Source organism: Crotalus tigris, unplaced genomic scaffold (genome assembly GCF_016545835.1).
Source record: "Crotalus tigris isolate CLP2741 ecotype Arizona unplaced genomic scaffold, ASM1654583v1 scf7180000018827.215517, whole genome shotgun sequence".
NCBI classification, from domain to species: domain Eukaryota; kingdom Metazoa; phylum Chordata; class Lepidosauria; order Squamata; family Viperidae; genus Crotalus; species Crotalus tigris.
In genome coordinates this window covers 81,497-109,353 of record NW_024097217.1, presented here as the reverse complement: position 1 = coordinate 109,353, position 27,857 = coordinate 81,497, and the positions used below count along the sequence as shown (strand labels likewise).

Sequence of the window (27,857 nt, the reverse complement as noted above, 5' to 3'; positions counted from 1 at the left end):
ACTTGGTTGTTTTTATCTAAATATTCTAATAAGTTAATAATTTGTCTAACATTATTTTTCATATACCTTCCAGTTATAAAACCCAATTGGTCCTTATGTATAAGCTGCTGCAAGACCCCCATAAACCTATTAGCTATAATTTTTGCAAAAATTTTATAATCCACATTTAAGAGAGATATAGGCCTATAATTCTTGGGCAAAGTGAGATCTTGATCCTCTTTTGGAATCAAAGATATAAAAGCATTGCGCCATGACGGAGGAATCTCTAAACCCTGTAATATATTATTAAAAAGCTCACATAAAGGTTGAGTCATCTCTTCTACTAAAGTTTTATAATAAATAGATGTCAAACCATCCGTACCCGGCGCTTTGCCTAATTTTAATTGCTTAATAGCTGTCACAATTTCCTCATTGGTAATTAAACCATTAATCTCTTTTTTCTGATCTTCTGTTAATTTAGGAAGATTAGCTTTACTTAGATAATTATTTATATCTATAGTTTGTACATTGGTACTCTTATATAATTTTTGATAATAATCTAAAAAAGATTTCTTAATCAGTTCTTTCTGATAAACCAATTTACCATTATAATTTATTTTATCTATAATTCTCTGTCTCCGTTTCTTTCTTAACTGATAAGCCAGCCATCTCCCTGGTTTATTAGCATTACAAAATGTATTTTGTTTCATAAACATTAAATTAGTTGCAGCTTGATTAGCCATCAACATATTAAATTGTGTTTTTAACAATTTTATAGCTCCTTTCACCTTTTCATCTAAAGGATTTGAGATTAAAAGCTTCTCTTTTAATTTAATCTCATCTTCCAATTCTTTACGTAAAAAGACATAAATACTTATATCTCTTTATCCATTATGACTTTAGAAATACATTCAGAACTTCCAGGTTGAGCATCCAAGTCTTTGTTGTCCAAAACTTGGGATTATTATCTGTCTCTGAAATTAAACTACATACTGATCCAAGATCTTTGTTTATACAGGATAATTGTCCTTTCCTGCCAAATTCTGGACAAGAAGATTTTGATAAGGATGGGAAAGGTGATGCTTGTGATGAAGATGATGACAATGATGGTGTAGTGGATGATAAAGTAAGCTCATATTTCCTACATTAAATCATTTTTTCCTTTCAGAAGAAATAAATGTGGAAACTATCAATAAATATTCAGTTTCTTTGAGGTGTCTTAGTTTTGTATGATAATTTTTTCTTTATTTTAATGGATTTACATATTCCATATGTAATACAAGTATCCTAATTCTCCATGAATTTGTGCCATTTTTAATTATTTCATGCATATTACAGCATCCATATGGGACTATTAAAAGAATTTGTTTATTTATTTGTTAAATTTATATGACATCTATCTCACTATCCAAGTAACCCTGGCTGGACAATGACAATTGGACAATGATACCTAGGATAATGTATTTATGTAGGAAATATAATATATGCAATTCTTGTCATAAATATAGCATAGAATGAGTCCACTTGCAAATTAATTATTCATTTAATTTCATATACATCAGACTGACATAACCCTAGGAATGCTTCCTAATGTTTATAAATGGAAAATCCTTAAAAGCTAGGAGTAAAAGTTATATTATATGTCAGCAAACAGGTATATGCAACAAAATTGTCAGATCTTTCAAGAAAAACTTATTTCATGGATGGGAAGGAGTGGGGTCTTTAAGAGAAGTCCTGTATCCCAGTAGCCATTTGTAATTCCATGGAGGATGGTGCCACCTAGAAAAGACTTTTCTGAGGTGTTTTTTTTTTAAACAATTGGAGTGGAAATATTCCTTCCAAACTTGATATGTACACCCATACTTATTCTAAAATCTTACTTCTTCTTTTAGGACAATTGTCCACTTCTTTTTAATCCCCGGCAATTTGATTATGATAAGGATGAGGTTGGTGATCGTTGTGATAACTGTCCATATGTGCATAATCCTGCTCAGATTGACACCAATCATAATGGCGAAGGTGATGCATGTGCAGTAGATATTGATGGAGATGGTATGTTCCTACTTATTCTCTTCCATTTTGTTTCTAGAAAGTAATCTAGATTAACTCTCATTCCATATCAAGATATCTTTCTGGAAACACCTATAATTCAAGTACTTCTACCCATCCATTTATGATTGTAAGACAAGGTGCAATGTATAACTGCAATCCTGAAATGAATTATATTCACATTTATTTTATTCATTGTTCATATGCTAACATTCTTATATTTTTGATTTTTTCCCATCCTTTTTCTAATGGAAAGGACAAATATTGCCAGCAACAATAAATGCTTGGGCCAGAACTGACCAAAATCATGATAAATCCATGATTTATTATATTGATTTTATCATTGGGGGATGGGAGGGAGATACATCTATGGAAGGCTATATTTTCAATCAAAATTTTCCATGAATTGATGAGGTGAAATCACTTTTGACAATATCCCCATTAACTATGGTTATGGTGATATTTATTGGACAAATAATTCTATAATACTTGATGACACTTCATCATGTTTTCCAAGGTACTCTGAAATAAAATAGGTTAAATAGATAAGTTAAACAACTCCTTACGGACAAAGGCTATAAATAAAGAGATATTTTCTAATATTAACACGCTCACTTGATATATAAACTTAATAAGGAAGGAAAGTATAATTATGGTCTAAGAATTTTTAGTTATTTCATATGTTTTTGTAGGCCATCCAATAATATTATGTGGCAGTTCACAAGAAATTAAAGGAATTTAAATATTTATGTGGAATACACTTGCATGAAAAATCATATTTGATGTGCCAGTCAAATCAAATGTCTTCACCTGAAGTGCTTGCCAAAATGCCTGGAGAAAAGAAAGGAAATTATTTTAGATCTTAGAATAATAAGAATCGTAAATTACATGTTTGGCTGAAAGAGAGAGAAAAATCAATGGCAATATTTAACATTATTAAACTGACAAATATAACCTGAACAGTAGCCCAGCCTTGAAAAATCTACCAACCCAAATAGCTTTGATATTTTTTCAATGCCTTTGGTTTATGCATTTTGGCATGACTTGCAGCCTGAAACATTAATGTCCTAAGGATGTTGTTGTAGTATTTTTTGGCAGCTGAATCTCAGTTTACAGTTTGGGCAAGGTTAGGGAGCAGAGGAAATAACCTGTTAAGCCTTGGATTTGGTTCAGTGAATGTTTTTTACATACATATTGGATATGTATATTAGCAGAAATTCGAAAGCTTCCCGTCGCTTAAGGTTTACATTAATGATTGAACTTATTTTTTGGTTGATGTTCTGGCAAAGTTGCAAGAAAAAACAAACAAACAGAAATTAAAGTATAATTGAAGTACACAGGAAAATCTATCAACGTCCATTATTTTCTGGAATTATATCTGATAATACCTTTTCCAGGAATACTTTAACATTCAAGAATGGGCTCATCTGATTCGTAGTAAAGGATTTCGGACTCAATAGTTTTACAATGAGTCTTTTATAAATTATCTGCTGAAACAAAATATGTGTTTGATAAAAAATAGAACTGTGTACATAAAAGGATTTATCTTCAGGTTCACATTCTGGTTCAGGTTCCTGGGTTTACAAATGATGGTCCTCACAAAAAAACTAATATAGATCATGCAAATCAGTTTTACATCTAGTTTTCATAAAAAACTGCAGGGTAGAATTTGCAAAGATACTATGTATGACATGCTACCTCAGTGGTTCTCAATCTTTTTAATGCCGCGACCCCCAACCGGTCGTAAGTTGAGGACTACTCAACCGGTCGTAAGTCGAGGACTACTCAACTGGTGCAGCACTGTTTGCAGAATGGGACTTTTGGCGGGCTCAGCAGGGCAGAGACAGCTTGGACAATTCCTATTGGCTTTTGAAAGCCAATAGAATTAGACTCTATTCAAGAGAGTCTATTCTATTGGCTTTCAAAAGCCAATAGAATAAAAGGGAGTAGCACAGCTAAGGAAAAGGGGGAAAAATGGCAGACTGCGTTGTTTGGCGACCCCCATGAAATGGTTGTTCGACCCCAAATGGGGTCCCGACCCACAGATTGAGAACCACTGTGCTACCTGAACCCTCACCTAAGATTTGCTGTTCTTAAAACATAGAGAGTCTTTTCAAAGTTGGTACCTTGAACTGATTGGTGTCTTTCGAACAAAATTATTTGGCTGTGTTCTTAAGTAGTATAACATGCAAAGATTATATATAGGAGAAATAGACTATTTTAAAACTAACCTAAAAGATGACTCAGTGATGTGATGTCTTGAAGATACTTGATCAGCTTGGAACCAGAAAGCACAATCCTATAGATGGTACCTATAATTTTGTAAAAAATATTTGAATGGGGGATGTAATTTAGGGAAAGCGTGACAAAGCAAACACATTTTCTTTAATAGGCAAAGGAGACTGCAATAGATATTTAACTGTTTTGCTCAGAATCCAAACTGACCTGTGGATTTTACTATTACAAGAGAGTTGATGACAACTAGCCAAATAAGTTTAAAACTGGAGGTATAGGAAGATGCTATTAACTAAAAAGATAAAAACTCCTGATCTTTTATTTATTCAATGTCCCAGTGCATATTTCTTCACTTGCCCCATATATATCTGCATGCGGTAGATGTCTCTCAGTCTGGAAGATTCACTGTTACATTTGAACATGCCTTCAAATACCAATTGTAACAGAAAACCAGTTCGGGGGGGGAGGGGTGGTAGACTTCCATCTTCATCTTGCAGGCTATTATGAAAAACAAAATGCCATCTAAGATAGAATCTGGCCTGAACTATTTGGTTTAGTTGTATTTACGTATGCAGCACCATGATCTATTCAATATATTATGCGTGCCTTGAGTCCAGAATGACCAATGGGCCATGAAACATATGGGAGAATCCCAGGCTAATCACTCTCATTTGACCTAACTTCATTCAGACCTTGGGAAGGGTAAAATGGGGAAAAAAATCTCCATTCCTAACTGTTGAAAAAATTGTTGTTTTGACTGGAATCTCAACATCTGGCTTCATTTGTATTGCTTTTTCATCCTGGCAGATGTTTTCAATGATCGTGACAACTGCCCATATGTCTATAACACAGACCAGAGAGATACAGATGGAGATGGAGTTGGTGATCATTGTGATAATTGTCCCCTGGTACACAATCCCGATCAGGTAAATGATGTACTTCTTCAATATACAAATGGAAGGTATGGCCGTGATTTTAGGAATTTGAATTATATTTTTTCATTTTTTTAGCACTGAATATAGTTCTTTTTCTAAACCTAAATTTGAAGGTTGTTGACCAAGTTGCTGGTAATATTGCTGGTTGTTTTAGAGATGCTTATATATCCCCAATTGCCCTTTTTCTACATAATGGAGAAAATTCTTTCAAGAAATAGGAAAAATAAGAACCTGAAAGGAATTGGTAACTTTTGTTGGTAATAAAAAAATTCACCCCACCATTTTCATACTAGGGATTAATTTCTATGGCAATAAAGATACAATCATAAATTCAAGTTTGTTTATATATCTGTATGATGATGATGTTATCCATTTAGTCATGTGCAACTCTTGGTGATTCCATGGGACCAGGTCTCTCCATATCTTCTGATCTTGCACTAATCTATCAATCTCTGTCTGTCTATCTGTCTGTCTCTCTCTTTCTGTCTCTCTCTCTCTCTCTCTCTCTCTCTCTCTCTCTCTCTCTCTCTCTCTCTCTCTCATCTATTTCTATTTGTATTTCTATATCCCTATGTATATCCCTATGTATATATTATACACACACACACTCACTCACTCACACACACACACACACACACAGTGAAATAAATTGTGTGTTTGAATGAACTGTAGTGTTTCTCCATGTGTGAGTATGTGTTGTTGTTTTTTAAATTATCTCACCAGGTATTTTAAAATTGGTAACACAGGTGACAGATCACAATGGTCTTTATCACCTTGTCTCATCAGTGCTATGTTTTACGTAGTCATGATTTTATTTAGAAAGGAAAATTGCTCATTTTATATAGAATTAAAATGATTCTTTTCAATAACAGACCACATGTCTACATTAAACACAAATATAATCAACAATCTGTATGTTAGAGATGAGCTGAATGTTTGCATTATTAAAGAACAGCTTTCAAGTTTTCAAAGATCCAACTCAATATATTTACCTTTGATTTCAGCTTATGATCTGGAATTTCTAATTGTATGAAGTTATTGCCTCAGGCTTCCTGTATTTTTTCTTTCAAGGGAACATTATTCCGAGCAATATCCTTTCATATCTTAAGAACATTGCCCAGACAAGAGAGATTTTTCACAGGAGCATGCAGGCAGCATAGTTTCTCTCATTTGTAAGATCTTGCAAAGGGAACAAAGCCCAGATCCAGAACGGCTGAGGTCAAAGTCTTTCCCAGTTTTACCAACATATGTTTTCCAGCTCCTAGTGCTTGAGTAGATAGTCTGGAACAAAGACAAGTGTTTACCCAATCATAGCAGATATAATAAAGGTTCATCGTTAACAAAATTAGCACAGAGTGGCAATTACAGGGAATGACTTAGTTCAGCTTGACTCCTAATGGTGTCAAGGAGCCGTGGTGGCATAGTGGTTAGAATGCAGTATTTCAGACTAACTCTACATTCCCACTGCCAGGAATTCGATCCTGACCAACTCAAGGTTGACTCAGCCTTCCATCCTTCTGAGGTGGGTAAAATGAGGACTCAGATTGTTGAGGACAATATGTGGATTCTGTAAACCACGTAGAAAGGGCTGTAAAGCACTATGAAGTTTAAGTACTATTGCTAATGATTATAACACATCCATGTTATTTTCTCAGCAAAGAATCTTATGATTGTGCAAATTCTGCAGAGGACAAGAATTTGAATGAGGAAGGTTCATATCAATCCATCCCACACTACATAAATGAAAAGCTAATTCAAATTGTTATACTCTGCCTTGTGATCTGGTGGTATCTTATGCATTCCGAATGAGAATGTATACATGATATGTCTGTCTGCCTAACTGCCTGTCTGTATTCCATGCCATAAATAGATGTTTTAAAGGAGGATCTTAGCTCTGTGATGCCATGGATTTAGTTTAGTTTTTATTTTTGTTGCAAACACTTTCAAACTTTTTATCCGTTTTCCTCCTTAGACTGATGTGGACAATGATCTGGTTGGTGACCAATGTGACAACAATGAAGACATAGATGATGATGGCCACCAGAATAACAAAGACAACTGCCCTTACATTGCCAATGCTAACCAGGCTGATCATGACAAGGATGGCAAAGGGGATGCCTGTGATCCTGATGATGATAATGATGGTATCCCAGATGACAGAGATAATTGCCGACTTACATTCAACCCTGACCAGAAGGATTCTGATGGTAAGATTATATTTTCCTGCAACAGAATTTGTTTAAAAGCAAACACCTACAGTCACTTCTACTATCTTTCACACAGAGTCTCCATTTTGGGCACCTGAATAATACATGACACTGGCTTTCTTTAATCTAGTGATCTCCAAACGGGTTGTGCTATAATTCCCAGATTCCTCTAGCCAAGAAGGGGGAAAAATCTATATTTCAGAATGCTAACTAAATGTTGAGCTTGTTATATTTGAAATGAATCTGTTTAGTATTTTTGCCACTGACCTGCTTGGAGAATTCATGTGGGGTCTCCTTCTAAAGATGCCCTGAAGTTTAAAATGCTAACAATGTCAAATCTACTGAGTGGCAATAAAAAATAATGTTGCAGTTATTGCTTTATTGTTGCTTGATTATAATTGTAGTCTATTGGGGTTGTGGGCATAGCGAATCTTATATTTTGCTTATCCTGAGAAAAATAAAAAAGAAAATCAAAAATTGCCACCTGAAAAGAACAGAATCTTGAGACAAAAAGTCTGAACTAAAGACAAGAGACTAAGAGTCATGCTTCACTTTGGAAGGATAATTCCAGTGGTGGGATTCAAATACGTGAACAACCAGTTGTCTGTGTGGATGCCACTTCCAGAAGTCCATTCTGGACCTGGGCAACAAAAAAACTAGCTACCGGTTCTGCCGAAGTGGTGTGAACTGGCTGAATCCCACCACTGGATAATTCTGATTGTGGCCAGTTCCCAAATTGGGCTAAGGCAGAATAAAACAATATATTTTTATGTTTATTTTTACCCTGGCAGCTCAAATTTACCAACCATTGAAGCTGAGTATGAAATTTGAACTGTTTAATACTATTCTAATCCAGGGTTCTCCAAATCTGGCAACTTTAAGACTTATGGACTTCAGCTCCATGCTGGTTGGGGAATTCTGGGAGTTGATGTGCACAAATCTTCAAGTTGCCAAGTTTGGAGACCCCTATCCTAATCACTGCATAACATTGGCTATAGTACACAGAAATCCATGTGTTAATCTATCATATTTTTGTGATTCCAGTCATACAAATTGGTAGGTGATTAACTGTTCTATGTCCAAGGCTGTCCTGCAGAGTAACCTGTATCATTCATATTTGATTATCAAGGTTCCTCCTGTTAGGATTCTATCAAGAAATTAAACAGAATAATAAGTTTGTTCTGCCACTTGAGGAACTGTTTTTCAATTAGCCTCAAAAAACTGATGGGTGAGATCAGTGGTGGGATTCAAATATGTGAACAACCTGTGTGGATGCCGCTTCTGGAAGTCTATTCTGAGCCTGGGCAACAAAAAATTAGCTACCGGTTCTGCTGAACTGGTGCGAACTGGCTGAATCCCACCACTGGGTGAGATGCATTTTTAAATATCTGAAGGATTAGTAGTCTTGTCAGCAGCAATTAGTGCTGCAAAAAATTAGGCAACATATGAACCAAATAATTAAAACCTCACTTGGACAAAGAAGTCACTTCTTTGAAGCTACCAGAGAGAATAAAACTGGAGACATACCTTTACCCTCTTAAGTGTTAAGATAAACAGATATACAGTTGGTCAGTATTTGGAATTCAACTTGGACAGCAGTCAGTCAGTGGAATGTGAGGCCATTTTCTCATAAAGAGAACTATGAAAAACCTTAAATTTTGCTATCTGTATTTTTTAAAAAGCTTTTTTGATAGTCTATGGCCAAGTTCCTACTGATAAATATTTATGTAAATTCCTAAAAAATGTGTGAGAATAAGCCAGGAAAAGAAAGAGAGAACTAGCTCCCATGATTTTCCATGTTTTATGATTGGTGAAACATCAGAAGTGAGAGAGTTAAGAAATCTCTATATAAATCTGACTGTCATGTTTCTGATCAATAAGACCAAATAAATCAGAGCTCTGAGGCAAGAAAGTTCCTCAAGGAACATGTTTATTAGATACATAATATTGGCACATTCAAAAGTGAAACCAGATCTAACCCCCCCCCCCAAGAATTAATGTAATACAATGTAACAGTTCCCACTCCTGTATTCATGTTGTCCAATAGAACCCCTTGGCAGGCTTTTCTACTTTAACGATCCTCCTCCATCCCTCCGGCATGGGAATGACTTTGGTTCCCACAAGAGTTGCTCATGTTTAGACTACCAGAAATACCTTCTCCCCCCTACCCTTCTTGTGACAACCCAAAATGAAAAAATGGCTGCCACCAGGTTCGTTGCAGAGTTGACACTGACATAGTTAGCACAGATTTGGAAAAAAATGTTAGACTACCTGTAGGTGCACATTAATAATAATAGATTTGTAGAATGGATGAACATTTTATAAGCTGTTAGTTAATCCAGGAACTCAGAAGACTTGTTGACATTTTTGTTCTGGATTTTGGCTTTTATTTTAATGCCTGTTGTTTTTTAACCTCAAAAACTAACTCAAACCATTATAAATATTCCATTATGAGACCGAGCTTTTCAACTATTTACCATAATGCCATTAGTCAATCTTGGTGTATAAGTGATTTGGGGGTGGTAGACTCTATTCTCTTGAGTGGTTTAGCCTTGAATGCCCCATTAACCAACCACAATTTAAATATAGTCACATTCCAAAGGTTCAAGGAATGTCTATTTCACTTTTAGCTTATCACTGCTATTTTATGAAATAAACAAGTTTCCCTCATAAAGAAAGAAAGAATGGTCAAAACTATTTTTATATGATTTACTCTAATGCCTTCTTCACTCATTTAATACAGATGGGGCAAAAATGCATGGCCATAGTCTTAAGTACTCATGGCAAAACATTGCTGAAGGCATTTGATGACACAGAGATAAAATAAAATAAAACCCCAAAGCAATTTTTAAATATCAAATTCTGTTGTACTCAGGATTTTTTAGGGTATAAAGGATTCGTTTCCCCCTCTCTCCCAAACAGCTCATATTCTACTTTATATGTAGTTGTGGCATAGCAATTATTCTCAGATTTTCAGCCTCATGATAATCTTACTTAGAGTTTACAGTAGATCAGTAAACCTATAAAATTTTCACATGACTACTTTGAGAAGAGAAGTGTACCAATGATTTCCCCCTTCTTTACAATTCATAAATGTACAAAAACACCTGAAGTGTAAATTTGGCAATTCATCTTTAATGTGTATTAGTATGTTAATGATGATTGGCATATAGCAATCACAATATAGCAAAAAAATATAAAGAGCCAGAATTTAATTATCAAGTTAGGAATAATGGTTTGGTTCTTAAAAAAAAAAGGCTTAGATGGTTATATGAGTGCAACAAAAAGGCTTTGTGATTCTATTTCATGTAAGAAGGGGATGCTTCACAATATAGAAAAGAGTTGTGCATCTCTGTGTATAAGATACAAGAATATCTATTAGAAAGGAAAAGATATAGCAAAAAAAGTTTTAACCAAAAACACATAAAGTGTGCTCCTGTTGGGTAATTGTTTTCTAATGCTAGTTAATTGTACTCCTCCATTCAATAAAAGTATTTTAGTAAGTTATGAATGGTCATCTGTTAAATTTGCAATACCTCTGTATTGTATTGTTAATCCTGCATAATGGACTGTGCATTAGATTATTTCCAACATCTGTCTTAATTCTATAATTTTCTGAATATGGATTTTAATTGAATCCTAAAATATTATAGCATCTTTCATTCCCTGTCCTGTGCATGTCAGAGGCACCATTTAAGGCACTTCCACATTGAAAGGATTAGCTGGTGGCATCACCGTGTGTGGGGGAAGCCCATGGGGGCTCCTTTCATGTCCCCATCAAGGAGCTGGATTGAATGACAGGAGCTCACCCTGTCACACAGCAGCTTTGGATTTGAAAACTGGCTTGCTAGCCTCTAACCCAGTGTCCTAATCATTTGAGCCACTGCACTTATTGAGTAAAGATGATTCTGATATTATTTTAACATAGTAATTGTTCACTAGTATTTTTTTTATTTTTAGGAGTAGTACAGCTGTTGAATTGTTGCACTGTATTATTCAGTACTAATTAGCATTTAATGTATAATGTAAACATCCACAACTTCTCGTACAGAAAAAAAAGTTATTGTTATGTGTGTTTTTAAAAATTTGTATGATTCAGGGGATGGCCGAGGCGACATCTGCAAAGATGATTTTGACAATGATAATATCCCAGATATTTTTGATGCGTGCCCTGAAAATGATGCCATTAGTGAAACAGATTTCAGAAAGTTTCAAATGGTACCCCTGGATCCTAAAGGAACAGCTCAGATTGATCCAAACTGGGTAATTCGCCATCAGGGCAAGGAACTGGTTCAGACTGCTAATTCAGATCCTGGCATAGCTGTTGGTAAGTATAAGAATCCCTTCTGAGTGAACTATATTCAGAATAATAATAGTTGTCCATAACTGTTATTTATTCATAAGGGTCTCCAAGTATCCTGTGGCATTTTTAGATTTTGAGACCATGCGTTGGTATTCTGTGTTCGCCATAAAAGATTAAATTATTCTATCCCAGATTATCTCATTTTTTTCAGTCAGGACTAAAATGGTAAAGAATTTAAGGCTAATATCATGTAGCTATTTACCTGAGATTCATAATTACTATAGTAACTCCCTATAGACATATATAAGATTATAGAGTGAATTGTGCAATTTCTAGTAGCCATGTTGTGAATTGATAGAACAATAAATAGCATTTATAAAACCCTATTTATAATAGTATTTATAAAACCCTAGTGAGACCACACTGGAATACTGCAACAAATTTTGGTCACCATACTACAAAAAAGAGCAACTAAGATGATTCAAGGCCTGGAGACTAAAACATATGAAGAACAGCTGCAGGACTTGGGTTTGGCTAGTCTAAAGAAAAGAAGAAATAGGGGTGACGTGATAGCATTCCAGTATTTGAGAGGCTGCCACAAAGAAGATGGGGGTCAAATTATTCTCCAAAGCACCAGAGGGAAAGACAAGAAACAATGGTTGGAAATTGATCAAAGAGAGAAGCAACTTGGAATTAAGGAGAAAGTTCCTAATAGTGAGGACAATTAGCCAGTGGAACAGCTTGCTTTCAGAAATCGTGGATGTTCCATCACTGGAGGTTTTTAAGAAGAGACTGGACAGTCACTTGTCTGAGATGGTATAGGCTCTCCTGCTTGAGCAGGGGGCTTGACTACAAGACCTCCAGGGTCCCTTTCTATTCTATTCTATTCTATTCTATTCTATTCTATTCTATTCTATTCTATTCTATTCTATTCTATTCTATTCTATTCTATTCTCCCAGCTGATCTTAATCCATGGGCTGGATTGTCATTTATGGCAGTAATAATTTAAATAATTTGGGCCTTTATGGATTAATATCAATGTCAACAGGACCTGGTATCTTGCAGACAGCCAGAATTTAAGAATCAGCGCCCTATTCAGTGCCACAATGAGCCACTCTGTTTCCTTCAGCAGCAGCTTCATCTTCTAGACCAGTGATGGCAAATAACTGGGTGCCCAAACTGTAACCCAAAACCCACTTATGCATCGTCGGGTGCTGGGTGGGTGTGGCCCATTGGGTGGGTGTGGCCCATTGGGTGGTTACGGCCCATTGGGTGGGTGTGGCCCATTCAGTGGACATGGCTGCAGTGGTAACAGCAGACTGGGTGGAACTAAAAAGTTCAATCAATCAATTCCAACTTTGCAAGATATTTTTTTTCCCGCGAGAAGTTGAAATTGACTGATCGATTGAACCTTTTTTTTGTACACGGTGGCAGAGGCCTAAAGTGAAAAGGTTTTATAAAACCCAGCTGAAGGCCTAGGATTGGGGTGATGGCGCACGTGCCCACAGAGAGGGCTCTCAGTGCCGCCTCTAGCACCCGTGCCATAGTTTCACCACCACTGTTCTAGACCATTTTTGAGGACAGTTGTACATAGGCCAAAATATGAATGTTGTTGCCTTCTTCAAACATCTATAGATGTTTCACACTAAAGCAAGTATGATAATTAAATCAAGGGAAAGGATAAGGAAAGAGGAAAGCCAAGAACCAAAATATTAAAATGGAAGACTAATAATCTGAGGGGCTGCATTTCAATCTGCCTTATTAGATCTTGCAGAGCAGGCATGCAACGTGTATCATCAGCCTACAAGATGTAGCTGTCACTGCCATGGTGCTTGCTTTTTTGAACATCTTCCCACCCCAAAATTAGATTGGCTTCTTTCTTTTGATATTCTGGAAAGCCCCTACAAACAGGCCCAAACAGGCTCCCAGGGAGCCAAAAACATGGCTAGGTGACTCCATTATTGAGGGAGCCATTTTAAAATTCTCCCTTCACTTTGATTGTTTTTTTGGGGGGGGTTTAATATATTCATTACTATGGCTTTTTATATTTGTATTCAATGTTTTTATATTTTTAATATATTGTGCACCGCTCAGACTCACCTTCAATAGATAAATGGGTGGCTATATTAATTTGATAAATAAATAATATTACTTGAATTCTAAAACAGATGAATGTATCACACTAAATAGTTTTGACAATAGATAGTGAAATTAAAACAATACCTCAGCATTTCTTTCCCATCCTTCTTCAGGCTATGATGAATTCAGTTCTGTTGACTTCAGTGGCACATTCTATGTCAACACAGACCGAGATGATGATTATGCTGGATTTGTCTTTGGTTACCAATCTAGTAGTCGCTTCTATGTTTTAATGTGGAAGCAAGTGACTCAGACATACTGGGAAGATAAGCCAACCAGAGCTTATGGATACTCAGGGGTATCCCTTAAGGTTGTAAATTCTACAACCGGAACTGGTGAACATTTGAGAAATGCTCTTTGGCACACAGGAAATACGCCCGGGCAGGTAAGTAGTTGAAAAGTCCCCTCACCAATATGTTATCAGCCCAAAGTTACCATGAAATTAAGGAAACTTATACTTCCCCTGCCCCCGTTGAATTGTAAGACAACCCTCCCATGTTCAAATCATGTGATTAGTGCACAAATGTTAAGAATGGGTCACAGATTCTGGTATGTATTGAACTTTCCCTTCCCTTCTACAGCAGCTGTTGCTGACTATATTATTTTAACCTACTTTATGATCTATGATCATTCTAACCTGCCTCATGTCTATTTTAATTATAAGTGGCCTCAGGGTTTAAAAACATACACTGAAAAGTCAGGGTATAGCACACATGTCAAGCCTAACTTTTCATGTAGGTTTAAGCAAGAAAGTGCTGAAAATACTGTCAATCTGGTTCAGGATGATAATAATTTATTGCTTAGGTTTCATTATTAAGGGCTCCAGATGTTAGATTTGGGCAGATTGGTGGCAGCTTAGGGAGGAGAATTGTTTCTCTTTAAGAAAGCATTGAGTGAGCTCTCTTTGCTTTGAGCAGCTGTTTTGCAAACTGACATGTACAGAATGTACAAAAATCCTTGCTGTCAGTCTGACTGGTGTGGCTTCTCTGCTGAGCAGAAATGGAGGGTTACTTCTCCATGTCACTTTCTAAGGGATGCTTAACTTAAAGCTCTGACAAATCAGTATCCTTTTTGAACATATGCATAGCCCAACCAATTGGTTTGCTAGAGTCAAATTAGGTCCAGGTTTAATTTTTATCTCAATTACAGTCAGTTACTCAGTACTCAGTCCCCTTGTATCAGTGAATCACAGCCAATTGCTCTACACAGGACTAAGTACTATGGCATGATGGTGAACCTTTTAGAGACTGAGTGCCCAAACTGCAACCCAAAACCCACTTATGCGTTGTTGGGTGCTGGGTGGGTGTGGCCCATTGGCTGGGTGTGGCCAATTTGGTGGGTATGGCCCATTGGGTGGGCGTGGCTGCGGTGGTAAGGGCAGACTGGGTGGGACTAAAAAGTTTAATCAATCAATTCCAACTTTGCAAGATCTTTTTTTTTCCGCGAGAAGTTGAAATTGACTGATTGATTGAACCTTTTTTTTTTTTGCACATGGCGGTGGAGCCTAAAGTGAAAAGGTTTTATAAAACCCAGCTGAAGGCCTAGGACTGTGGTAATGGCGCGTGTGCCCACAGAGAGGGTTCGCCACCACTGTACTATGGAATATGTCTGCTATGCTAGTCTCCTCCTACAGCTCCTCCTATCAGCTCCTTCTGTCATCCTTTTTCTGCCATAGCAACCTCTGCCTAAGTCATAGTATCAGAAGGGTAAAAAAACTCCAAGAGACATAGAATAACAGGTCTATAGACTTACAGTGTTGGAAAGGACCCTTGAGACCATCAAGTGCAACTTCCAATTGAGTCAGGAATTCAAATTAAAGCATCCCTAGCTAACGGTTGTCTATTTTCCAATTGAATACATATAGTTCAGGGATGCCCATTATCTTCCTGCAGGACTGGTTCTACTACCAAACTATCTTAGTGTGAAAATTTTTGTTTTCTTTCTTTTTTTTAATAATATTTTATTAATTTCCCAATTTTACATTTAAGGATTTAAAAAGCAATGTGTGGCTGGGTTAATCAATAGTTCGATAACAAAACCTTCAGTACAAATCTCAAGTTATAACATCAAATATTTCCTCTCTTTTTCCCTTAACATTTACTGTCTCACATTTAAGCTAATACAGTTCTTATTATATCAACTCAGTAAAAACATCATTATTACATTTATTAATAAATTTTAGCTTATACGTATTTTAATTATTTTTACATTCAATCTTCATAAACAATCCATATCCTGTTATTAATTTTTTCCCAATTTTGGTTTCCCATCAATATTCCAATTTAACCTTTGATATTTATAGTTTTCGGGCTTTAGGTAACCAATATTTCCATTATCTCAATTCATAACAGAATCTAATATCCAAAATACACATTTCATTTATTTGAATATAATCTTTTTCTTGTCCTAAAAGTTATCTATTTCCCACCATATTAAATCATCTACTTAATAATACAATATCCCCTTTAATAAATCAAAACCATTATATAAATTGCCTGGGTTAATCAATAAATCAAACATATTCATAATATTTTTTTTCTTTTAGATATAATTTTTAAGTATTAAACAGATAAATCCTTATTTTCAACTAATTTCCAAATATTTTAATTCTAATGACCAGAATTCCCCTTATCTCAACTTCTCCCTTTAACCCTCTAATTAATAATATGAAATCCCCTCTAATAAATCAAAACCCCAATTTTCTTCAGTCTTATTCTGGCTTTCTTCCTTTGCCAACTAGCCTTCCATATCAGTGCTTTTAGATCATCAAATAGATCTCCCTCTATTATTATATATGCTATTTGAAATAAAGGAGACAATTTAATTGCTATTTTTGGAAGGACTAGCCCATTTGTATTCACTAAGTTGTCTCTCTATTATTCCAATTCCCTATGATTACCACGATATGTTTATCTTCCATTCAATCTGTTCTTCTTTCTCAAATTTCTTCTGGTTTATATAGAACGTCTTTTCCATTTTCAGTGTTGTCACTCCCTTTTCTGGATTTTCCATTAACTGTATTTGTTGGTCAACTGAGTCCTCTGTCTTAATGTTTGATTGTTCCACTTCTTCTGTTATCTTCTGCGTTGTTAGTTCTTTGGTTGTAGTCAAAGTTTGGGTTTGTGTATCTAAGCTGGCATCTTGATCTTTTATGTTAGGTCTTATTTTATCACAAGTTGAAAGAATGGTTTCATGTATTGCTTTCAACATGGAAAGGATCTTTTCCTGGTCTTCATCCATCTCTTTCACATGTTTATAAATAGTCTTTATAGTAGAAGTTGTTTATCAAGCAAGATTTTGTAGTCCAAGATATTTCATCATCTCATATAGTAAGCAATATTCCTCAAATAAAGAGATAGGAAGGCAATTCCCCACATATAATTCTGAAAATCAATAAAGGTTTACATTCACAGTTCAAGTAGGCCAGTTATGCCACCCAGCTGTTCTTTTACAGCTGAGTTTCTCACAGGTAGTGCCAAGGTCAGAAGAGTCTTATCTAAGGTCTGGGCTTTGAGCCAAGTCTCTTTTAGGAAACAACAAGTTGTAATACCAAAATTCACCACAAGATGTCACCGATGCCGTTTAAGGTTTTTTAAATCCAAAGTTTTTATAATCCTTTTTTCAATTTTATTTCTTTTTTGTAAATAGAAGTCTCCAATAAAAATAGGAAAAAAATTTGTCCCCAAGTTTCAGGAACATATAAATCCAATTGGATTAAAGTTGTTCTTTTAGTGCTTTAATTCCCCTGGGTAGTCAGTTGCCATTATTCTTAGAGGGTGGGATAGAAATTCCCTTCCCTCTCTCCTCACAGGGGGAAAGATACTTGGTGCAGCTTTTACAGGAAAAGAAAATACTTAGGGTAAAGAGAAGATCAGATCTCACCCAGTTTCATACGTGTTGCTTTCAAAGTGCTTGGTGGTAAGTTTGACTTCGGCTGTCTGCAGCCTAGTGATGGGCCATATTACTATGGCCAGTCTTTCCTCCGCCTGTTTGGAGGGCTGCCCCAGATCGAGCAGAAGGGCTGCCACCCTCCCGCAATCAAGCAGGGGTCCCCTCCTTGCTCATCACCCCTACAGGGCAACTATCGACCCTTTACAGGATTCCCCAGTGCAGCAAAATCGAACGCGGAAGATGGAGCTCGCCTTCCAGCGGTCGCAGCAGCCAGGACAGCAAACCAGAAGTCAAAAGTTTTTATTTTCAATCATTCAGTTGGAATCTGTTTCCCATCATTTATATGAATCATTTTATATCCTGCACTCTGGAATAAAAGAGGAGGGGACTTGACTTTCTACATGAAATCCTTGCATGTATTTAAGGGAGGTGGTATGAGTTGTAATGTATTACTCGTGAGTAGAGTGTAATGAGTGGATAAAAGCCAATTTCATGTATGCATGGGCAATTCCTTATTCCTGATGTACCTCACTCCTTAATCAAAGTTTAGATACCATAAGAAGTTAGTCAGTTAGCAATAGCATGCTATATATAAGGCTTTTTTCTCCCAGTGTATGCCTATGTGTTTTATCTTTGTTACAGGTGCGTACCTTGTGGCATGATCCCAAAAATATTGGCTGGAAAGATTACACTGCCTACAGGTGGCATTTGATCCACAGACCTAAGACAGGATTAATAAAGTATGACATTTTTCCTGAAGTATGCTATTCCTTTTCTATCTGATCATAAATAGCATTTTATAATCCTTTGTAAGCAAATGCCAAAACTATCACTTCATTGAGGGCAGCCTGTTTCTTTTTATAGTTGAAGCCTTTGGGGGATTCTGAATTCTTGTTTTCTCACTTTTCCATCTCATCAGATATGTTCAATTTATTCTGAATGGCATATATAAACAAAGGCAAAATATTATTACATTATTTAAAAGAAATAACTTTCTTCCAGCTCTTAGAAAGTTATGGTTTACTATGAAATAATCTGGTTCTGGCTAGAAGGTGAGAAGGAAAGAAAAATGATTAAAGTAAAAAGGGATTGAAAGAAAAGATGGCTCCTTTTTCTTAAAATTAAAATGAATATAACTAAGGCAACTTTAAATAGCTTTTTAAAATAATCAGGTCATCTGGAGAACATTTATTCAGAAAAAAATGTTTTAATAAAATATAATTGTAAAGAAGTTCTATATTATGGTAGATATATTCCCATGAGTGTAATATTACTTATTATTACTAATAATTCCCTTGGGAATTGTTACTGCATTTCTCCTTTTTGTTTGCCCATGTCCTCCTCTACCAGTTCAATTTTTCATGCCATTTATGCCACATGAATTATTGTCCCATGTATTTGTTTAAGATATGTGGGAATTCCTTTACAGATATGTAAAGAATTCAGTCTTTGCAAATTATGACATAAATTTACCTCCTGGATTATTGTGTAAATTAGTTTATCTCTATGATTTCTGGGCTTTGTGTCCCATCCCACCCCCAAATTTTGCAAATCTTGTTCCTGCTGTAAAGTAAAAAGTAATCTGTTAAAAATGTGTGTAATCTATTGGATTATTATTTTGGTTTATCCTGTCCTGACCCACCTTTATACACAGATGGACACTATCTATGGCACAGTTTTAAAAAGTTTCAGTCCAGACACTGTCCTTGAATGTTGTTTAAGTATTTATATTTTTATGAATATGTAATTCATATTTTTTTAAATAGTCATTTGCAGAAGCTGCACACACATGTATAGGGTCTGATATATAATTATATAGTGCACATTCATTACATCTGCCAGATGAAAACAAAAAAGACATTTCTCATCCTTACATTCTGTTAAAATCAATTAATGAATTGGAATTAGTTGTTAATTCAATGTGTCTAATGCTTGCTACACGTTTCTTTACTATAAAATACAATATCTTTATATAATTTAACTGATATTGTAATTAAGGCTAAGAAAAAATAATATATTTAAATAAACAAAATTGCTAGATAGCCATGATATGCAAAGCATACTGATTTCAAAATATTTCATGCTCAAACTGTTGTCTTCTATATTTCACACCTTTTTCTGAAAAAGTTGAATTGTCCCCAACCTTATTAAAAAAGATTCTGACCATACTAGAAGTCTTCCAAGTTTGAAATGGCCCTGTTTTGAATGGGATGTTTTCAATTCAAAACATTTTGCACATTCTTTCTAAAAAGATGAATTATCATCTCAAAGATTGCATCTCACTTAGACCATGTTTTTCCCTTACAGGGTTGTAGTCTATGAAGGAAAACAGATCATGGCAGATTCTGGACCAATTTATGATACAACTTTTGCTGGGGGACGATTAGGTCTTTTTGTCTTTTCACAAGAGATGGTATACTTCTCTGACCTCAAATATGAATGTAAAGGTAAATTGAAACTTAAGATTATTACTGCAATCATAATTATATGTTTCCAAACCTTTTAATTTCCTTAGACAATTTCTGGAAATATATAGCATGAAGAGGAGATATAAAGGAAGAATGCCAAATTGTCTGCTTCTTATATACATGCTTATTATTTGGTTTCCAAACATACATTTTGAGACCCTCCTCCATGTTCAGTAAAGCAGTTGATGTGAATTCCTTACTGCTAGATTTGTCATGACTCTTTTGCAGGGACATGTTTGCCTAATTTGTGGTCAACAATGATTATGCATTTCTGTGTCAATTTTCCAACTGAACATTAATTCTGATTTTGCTTGTAATTCCTACTGACTGCTAATCATGCAGGAAATGATGCCTTTTGCTATTCAAAACCTTCTAAGGAGTTAATAGGCTACATGGATTAAAATCAATGGAATATAATTGTGAATAAAATACTTAAGATATATATATATCTGGTACTGTAGCATACATTCCCATGTACTAAATACTATTAGATCAGATATATGCATCAGATTAGGGATAGAGGGGGAAAATTATTCCTAGTGTAAATAGCTTTTGCCTGTTTTTCAGAAGACATCAGGATATGTGATACATTATTGTGCAGATGTCAATTAAAGTTAAATGTGTTTTTAAATCACTTGCAGCAAAGTGCTTCAAAAAATATAAACTGCAAGACTGATAATATTGAGGATCATCCTGCCTAAAAATTATGAAAATTGCAATCCAACAAATCTGGAAGATATTACATTAGATAGGCGTAGATATAGAGTAATAGATTTGGGAAACCTTGTTTAAATCTCCCCAAAGCTTTTACATTTAACAGGACTTGGGCAAGATTAACTTAATCTATATTACAAGTTTGTTGAGAGGAAAATTTACGCAAGGTGTCCTGGACAGGATGCAGATATGATAAATATTAATCTATTGATGCACTTGAGATGTAATTTGTTTTTTTATTCAGCATATTTTATTGTATTCTGATTATTTGTTCTCCAACTCTCCTTTGGAAGATGCTGAGGCAAAAAAAGTTTGCAAAACTTCTCATATTTCTGAACTACAGTGTTTAAAATTTGTGACCCAAATTTTGTACTTTTTAGGGTACCCTCAACAAAATTAATAAGACTCCAATTATCTATGTAGAACTTTAGATCCATTGAACTAAATGAGATTAATATCTGTTAATTTAGCTTTAATCCATAGATTACCTGTACTATAGTCCAAATGTGGCTATTGTACTAACCGATGGTTTGTTTCTGATGCAGATGCCTGAATTATTGGAGCTGTGTGAAAAGCAATGTACTGTAGATGCCGTTCAACCTAGACACCTCTATACATCCTAATACTTCAAATCTCTTATTTTTTTCTACCTTTCCTTGACAACCCTGTTGCCAGGAGGGATCTCTCCAACCTTACACCTAAGTGCCTCCAAGGAGTTTGGATTAAATGTGATCATTGAACTCATTGCTGATGCAGAAAAAGATTGACATGTGGATTTGAAAACATGGCATAAATATTTGTTATTTTGTTTTAGGTTTTTTTTAAAATGACGTTTACATATAAAATGTAAAAGTGTAATTATATTATGTATTATATAGATATAAATATGGCAGAAATAAGATTTGGAGGAGCAGACAACATAGCAAGCAGAAGGAAATGGTTAGAGATAAGATCACCACTTAAACCCTTGTTACTTGTTCAGATGAGAGGTGGACTTTGCTGTCACAAAGTCCCAAAAATATACTGTGGCAGAACGACAACCTTTACAAACTTTGCCCAGAGAGAAGCTGTGGAAATTTAAGTAGAGAAGATGGTACAGTGATGTTCAAGTGCTAATGATTTCCTATCATCTTTTTAGATCAGCAATCTGCCTGGAGTTTTGCATTAAAGCAAGTCCTCTTTTTTAATCAATATTTAACATTTCAGCTGGGTTCCATGGAAGAAATTACAGTTTATACAAAAGCAAATTCATAAGAATGTTGGTTATTTCAGAATTTTTAACACAGTTCTCATGAGTTGAAGTTGAAGTTGAAGCCCAATATTTTAGGAGGAGAACATAATTACATTAATATTCCAACTGAGTTTTAAATGATAAATATGCCTTTGCAAGAATTGCATGCAGTGACATCACACAGGCATTGCCCATCACATACCTATATTTACGTGAAGGAAAGCACGTTTTCAAGGCTAACTGCTTATGTGCATGAAGCTCCTGTGAAAATAGTTTGTGGCCACATCTCACAAACCGCTTTCCCACCTCTTCTACATGCTAGCACTTTGATTTCAAAATGCTGATAAGATAGAAATGCAACCATTATCAAGATCTAGTAACATAGTTCCAAATATGAGGATAGTGATGTTATTTATTATTGTAGTGTACAGCTACATTCTCCAATAAGTTAATTCAAAACTCACCGGAAAGTCCATTAACAATGAAAGGTCTCAAGGAAGATGGCTACCAAATGCTTTTAATGATATAATGAGAAAATATGGATGTACTTGCTCATATATACAATTTTTAACTGCTCTGAACTGTCAGACAATCAAAGAACCATTGAGACCTTGAAAATGGAACCTTAATATTTACCGTTGTCCTCAATGCTTGTAATTTTTATTGTATGTGTGCTGTGTATAGATCGTTTCAAGAAAACTGTACTAAAAGTCCATCGGCCCCTTTAGTCTAACCAGATACAGCCAGTTATTCAGCTATAGTCTTAGTACTCTCATATTTATCAATTTTTGTTACGTATTTTAAACTGAACAAGCTTTTTCTGGAAGATATACTTATTCATATGGTTTGATTCGTGGATGAGGTTTAAATATAGGAAAAACATAAGCACTTCTGTCTCAATCCAGAATGCCATAATGTTATCCAAAAGAGTGTTGGTAGACATGTGAATGTGTGGACCTTAGACAATCACATGTATAGCTGGTAGATGCCACCTCCAGGAGGTGAGTGAGAATTCTAAGTGAGAATTCAAATGTTTAATGTCCTTGTTCATTTCTGCACACCAAAGCCTATAAGATCAGGCTTAATCAACCCTAACCAACCTTGCTAGATCAGGCTGGGAATTACTCGGAGTTTCATATCCAGACAAAGGCATACAAAGGAAGTCCTTCAAACAACAGAACAGTAAGATTCAGGTCATCCACAAGTTTGCCTGCAGCCATGATTGGTCGCAGCAATTTTGTAGATGTGAACCTGTCATTTTCCTATCAAAATGTATAAAGCAGCCACTGGGGGATGAAAGGGTGTGTGTCTCTGTTGTTGCCCTAACCCAATGGCTGTTCAAGGATCATCTCTTGAATTGCTTGAAGGATGTGATAGAGTAAGCCACATTTCATTTCTGGTTTTATTGCACATTCTTTGTTTTGTCATATTAATAGACATTTACATGTTTTTTTAAATGAGGTTTGTTGAGGATGTCTTTTGCAAATCATATTTTTAATGCATTGAAAGTATGGCTGTTAAGTCCCAGAGAAGAATTATTGAGGGAAATTTCATTAATGTAATAACATTTTTGTATCTTTTAAATAAAAAAAGGCATCAGTGCTGGGACTAAGATGTTAATATTTTGATTGTATCATAACTGCCTATGCCATGTAAATTATTTATGATGGTCTCCTTTTCCTTTGTGTGTGGTGTGCTTGTATGTGAGTAAGGGAGTTTGTGTGTGTGTGTGTGTCTGTGTGCATGAGAAGATCAATAAGACTTACATTTCATTTTGCTGAAGACTGTAAATAACTATTTATTGTTTGCTCGGACAGAATCTCACCATTTAATGTCCCTCATTTATTCATTTTTCTTTTTTATATACATTTAACAGTAGACAATAAACTATACAAAGGCTTCATTGAAAGTGTTCTCTTTACTTTTGCATAGCTTACTCTGAAGTCATAAAAATGACAAAGGTCCCAAGTGCCCATATTCTGGAATTCACATTTTGTTGAAACTGAATGTTTGATACCATTTGTATTGCTAGGAATGGAATGGAACATTGCATATTTTATGTAAGCTAGATGAATGGCTGATATAACAAGGTCATCTCTTGTAATTTTATACTCATTTTGATGGCATTTGGGGTAGAGATTATCATAGTGGGCTGCCTCTACTTTTTATGTTATTTAAACAAGGGTTAGAGTAGACCTGTTTCTTGTCAAGACCAGTGCAAATACATTGGTTTCTTTACAGATAATAGCCAGCAACAATCTAAGAGGAAACAATACAGCCAACCAAGCCAGGTAGGCCAATCAGAAGCAGGTATCTAAACTGCAACAATTCTTACCAAAGTAGGTAAGATAAGCCATCACACATAACAAACCAGCAAGCCCCATCCCTTAGTACCAAAGTACTGGCAGTATTAACTACTTTGAAAAGTGACTTGTAAGAAGAAAACTAAGTTCAGCATTCAGCAGGAACCCAAGATTTATACCTATTTAAAGTTTTTATGATCAGTGTATAATATTTATACCACAAGAGATATTAGAGTCTATTTTACTAAATTTCATAATCTACCTTCCAATGAATGCATGATTAGAATATTATCACAATAGTCACAAATTTGACTCGCAGATTCTTTACCTTGGTTTTGGTGATTATCCCCTTTTAGCAATAGTAATATCACTTAGATTTATATACCATTTCATAGTGCTTTACAGCCCTCTCTAAGCAATTAACAGAGTCAGCATATTGCCCCCAACAATCTGGGCCCTCATTTTACTCACCTTGGAAGGATAGGAGACTGAATCAACATTGAGCTGGTCAGGATCGAACTGCTGACAGTCAGCAGAATTAGCCTGCGGTACTGTATTCTAACCACTGCGCCACTATGGCTCTTTTATTACTGATTTTGCACAGACATCCCAAGTACAGATGAAACCATTTCACTGTACTCATATATTGATAGAACTAGCTACAGATAACCTTTGGTTCATTAAAATAATTGGAACCAGAGTAAAGATTAATATATCAACTTTTTAAATTTGATCTCCCAGCTGTTTTTGCCAATGGATAAGGAAAATTAATAGAATAGAGTAGAATAGAATAGAATAGAATAGGAATAGGAATAGGAATAGGAATAGGAATAGGAATAGAATAGAATAGAATAGAATAGAATAGAATAGAATAGAATAGAATAACAGAGTTGGAAGGGATTTTGGAGATCTTCTAGTCCAGTGGTTCTCAATCTGTGGGTCGGGACCCCATTTGGGGGGTCGAACGACCATTTCACGGGGGTCACCAAACAATGCAGTCCACCATTTTTTCCCCCTTTTCCTTAGCTGTGCTACTCCCTTTTATTCTATTGGCTTTTGAAAGCCAATAGAATAGACTCTCTTGAATAGAGTCTAATTCTATTGGCTTTCAAAAGCCAATAGGAATTGTCCAGGCTGTCTCTGCCCTGCTGAGCCCACCAAAAGTCTCATTGTGCAAATGGTGCTGCACCAGTTGAGTAGTCCTCGACTTACGACTGGTTGAGTAGTCCTCGACTTACGACCGGTTGGGGGTCACGGCATTAAAAAGGTAGAGAACCACTGTTCTAGTCCAACCCCCTGATCAGGCAGAAAACCCTATACAATTTCAGACAAATAGTTGTTTGAATGGTTGACAAATTTGGGAAGCAGACTAGTTAACTAGCTTCACATAGTGTGTTATCCTTGCTCTGGATAATAGGTTACTTTGTTCACTACCATTTTTGAAGTTCTGCAGCAGAACTAATACTGATATAAGTGGATATTTGGAGTTGAACTGTGTGGTTCTTTGTGCTTTCTAAGCTTGATGGTTTTCTTAGAGACATTTCATTACCAAATTGGTAAAATCATTAATGGCATCATGCTGGCCACCAAGGACAACACAGAACTAACACTGTCATCAGTCTGATCCTAACAACATGTGGGGTCCAACAAAACTCGTTTAGGCTCACTATCACAATAATACTGTCCTGGTTCCGATAGATGAAACCCATTAAAGAACTTTAAAGCAAGAATTCTTCCTTAGAGAACATTTTATTCAGGAAACAAAGTATTGACACTACATAATTGAACCCAAAACTAGGTTCCCTTCCCCCAGATACAAAGTAGCAAGTTGCAAGTCCCACCCCCATGAAGCAGTCATAAATCACATTCTCCAATTAGCCCAGAGCATGGGCTCTCTCCCCAGCTCCTCAGCCCACCAAAACATTATCGATTTGTGTCCTTGAGTTCCCACGGAGCTGCATTATTATTATGGCAAGCATTCCCCCCAGCTCCCCTTCAACACCTGATTTCTAAACAAAAGAAAAAGCATGTTAAAAGCAAAGGAAAAATGGCTGCAATTTCCATCAAACATTACAGCATTGACAAATACATTGCTGAATGTAAAAGCCATAATATACATTCCATTTTCCATATACCTGCCATAGCTCTCCATTGGTATATGGACATTATAAAATATCCATATTATAATATATGTGGGTGCACTATATATAAAGCCCAGCACCTTCCTAAGCATATCAATGCATTTCAAATCTGATAATGACCACCAATTTGCTCTATGATTTCACAGAGACTTAAACCTAACTCTAAGTGGGTTTGCAGTCCAATGGGATTTTTGCATATCTTTTAAAAGGAAACAATGCAATTTTTCCATGCATTTTATAAAGAAACAAAGATAGGGTAGGTTCAAAAGGTCACTGGCCACCTAAGCATGTCAATGTGCTATGAATTCATTGATGACATCCATTTTACTCTAAACTGTCCAAATTCATGGAGACCAAACCCTAATCCTAAGTGGGTTTGCCCCCCAAAGGGACATTCCCATGTATTTTATCAGGAAACCCTAACCCTAACCCCTTTACCTACTGATGCACTATGAATCCATTGACAACGTCCATTTTTCTGGTGGGATTTTTCCAGGAAATGTAGTTAGTGTTGTCTCCAAAAGACAGCACCCTTCTAAGCATACCAATGCACTACAAATCCATTCGCAACCTCCATTTTCCTCTCCAACTTCATTGACATGTAACCCTAACCCTATGTAAGTGGTTTTGCCCTCTATAGGATTTTCCCATGTATTTTACCAGAAAATGTACTCAGGGCGGGCTCCAAAAGGCAATGCCCTCCTAAGCATACTAATGCAGTACGAATCCATTGGTGACCTCCATTTTGCTCTCCAAATTCAGGCAGACCTAATCCTAATTAGGCTTGCCCTCCCAATGTGTTTTCCCAGGAAATGTAATAAGGACAGACTCCAAAAGTGAGCACCTTCCTAAATATATTGATGCACTACAAATCTATTGGCAACCTCCATTTTCCTCTACAACTACATGGAGATCTTACCCTCAGTGGGTTTGCCCCCAATGGGATTTTTCAATGTATTTTACCAATAAACATAGATAGGACAGGCTCCAAAGGTAAGCACCCTCGAAAGCATACAGGTGCATTATGCATCCCTTGGTGATGTCTATTTTGCACTCTGAATTCATGGAGACCTAATCCTAACCCTAAGTGGGTTTGCACCCAATAGGATTTTATCATGCATTTTACAGGAAACTAAGTTAGGACTGGCTCCAAAAGGCAGTTTCCTCCTAAGCATACCTGTGCACTACTAATCCATTGGTGACTTCCGCTTTGCTCTTCCACTTCATGCAAACCTAACACTAACTCTAAATGATTTTTACC

General features: G+C 35.8%; 1 protein-coding gene across 1 annotated transcript in view; it reads left to right on the top strand.

Annotated features, from left to right (window-relative positions):
* The window catches only part of THBS2 (thrombospondin 2), a 56,799-nt gene extending 32,744 nt beyond the window's left edge, over nucleotides 1–24,055 (top strand). Inside the window, exons 14-22 of the mRNA XM_039356684.1 lie at nucleotides 998–1,105; nucleotides 1,872–2,031; nucleotides 5,071–5,189; nucleotides 7,171–7,405; nucleotides 11,505–11,732; nucleotides 13,962–14,233; nucleotides 18,382–18,479; nucleotides 20,047–20,186; nucleotides 21,467–24,055. Of these exons, the coding sequence (XP_039212618.1) occupies nucleotides 998–1,105; nucleotides 1,872–2,031; nucleotides 5,071–5,189; nucleotides 7,171–7,405; nucleotides 11,505–11,732; nucleotides 13,962–14,233; nucleotides 18,382–18,479; nucleotides 20,047–20,186; nucleotides 21,467–21,474 (1,368 nt within the window). The 3' untranslated portion in view covers nucleotides 21,475–24,055. The remainder of the gene's footprint in view (nucleotides 1–997; nucleotides 1,106–1,871; nucleotides 2,032–5,070; nucleotides 5,190–7,170; nucleotides 7,406–11,504; nucleotides 11,733–13,961; nucleotides 14,234–18,381; nucleotides 18,480–20,046; nucleotides 20,187–21,466) is intronic.
* Nucleotides 24,056–27,857: the final 3,802 nt, after the last annotated feature.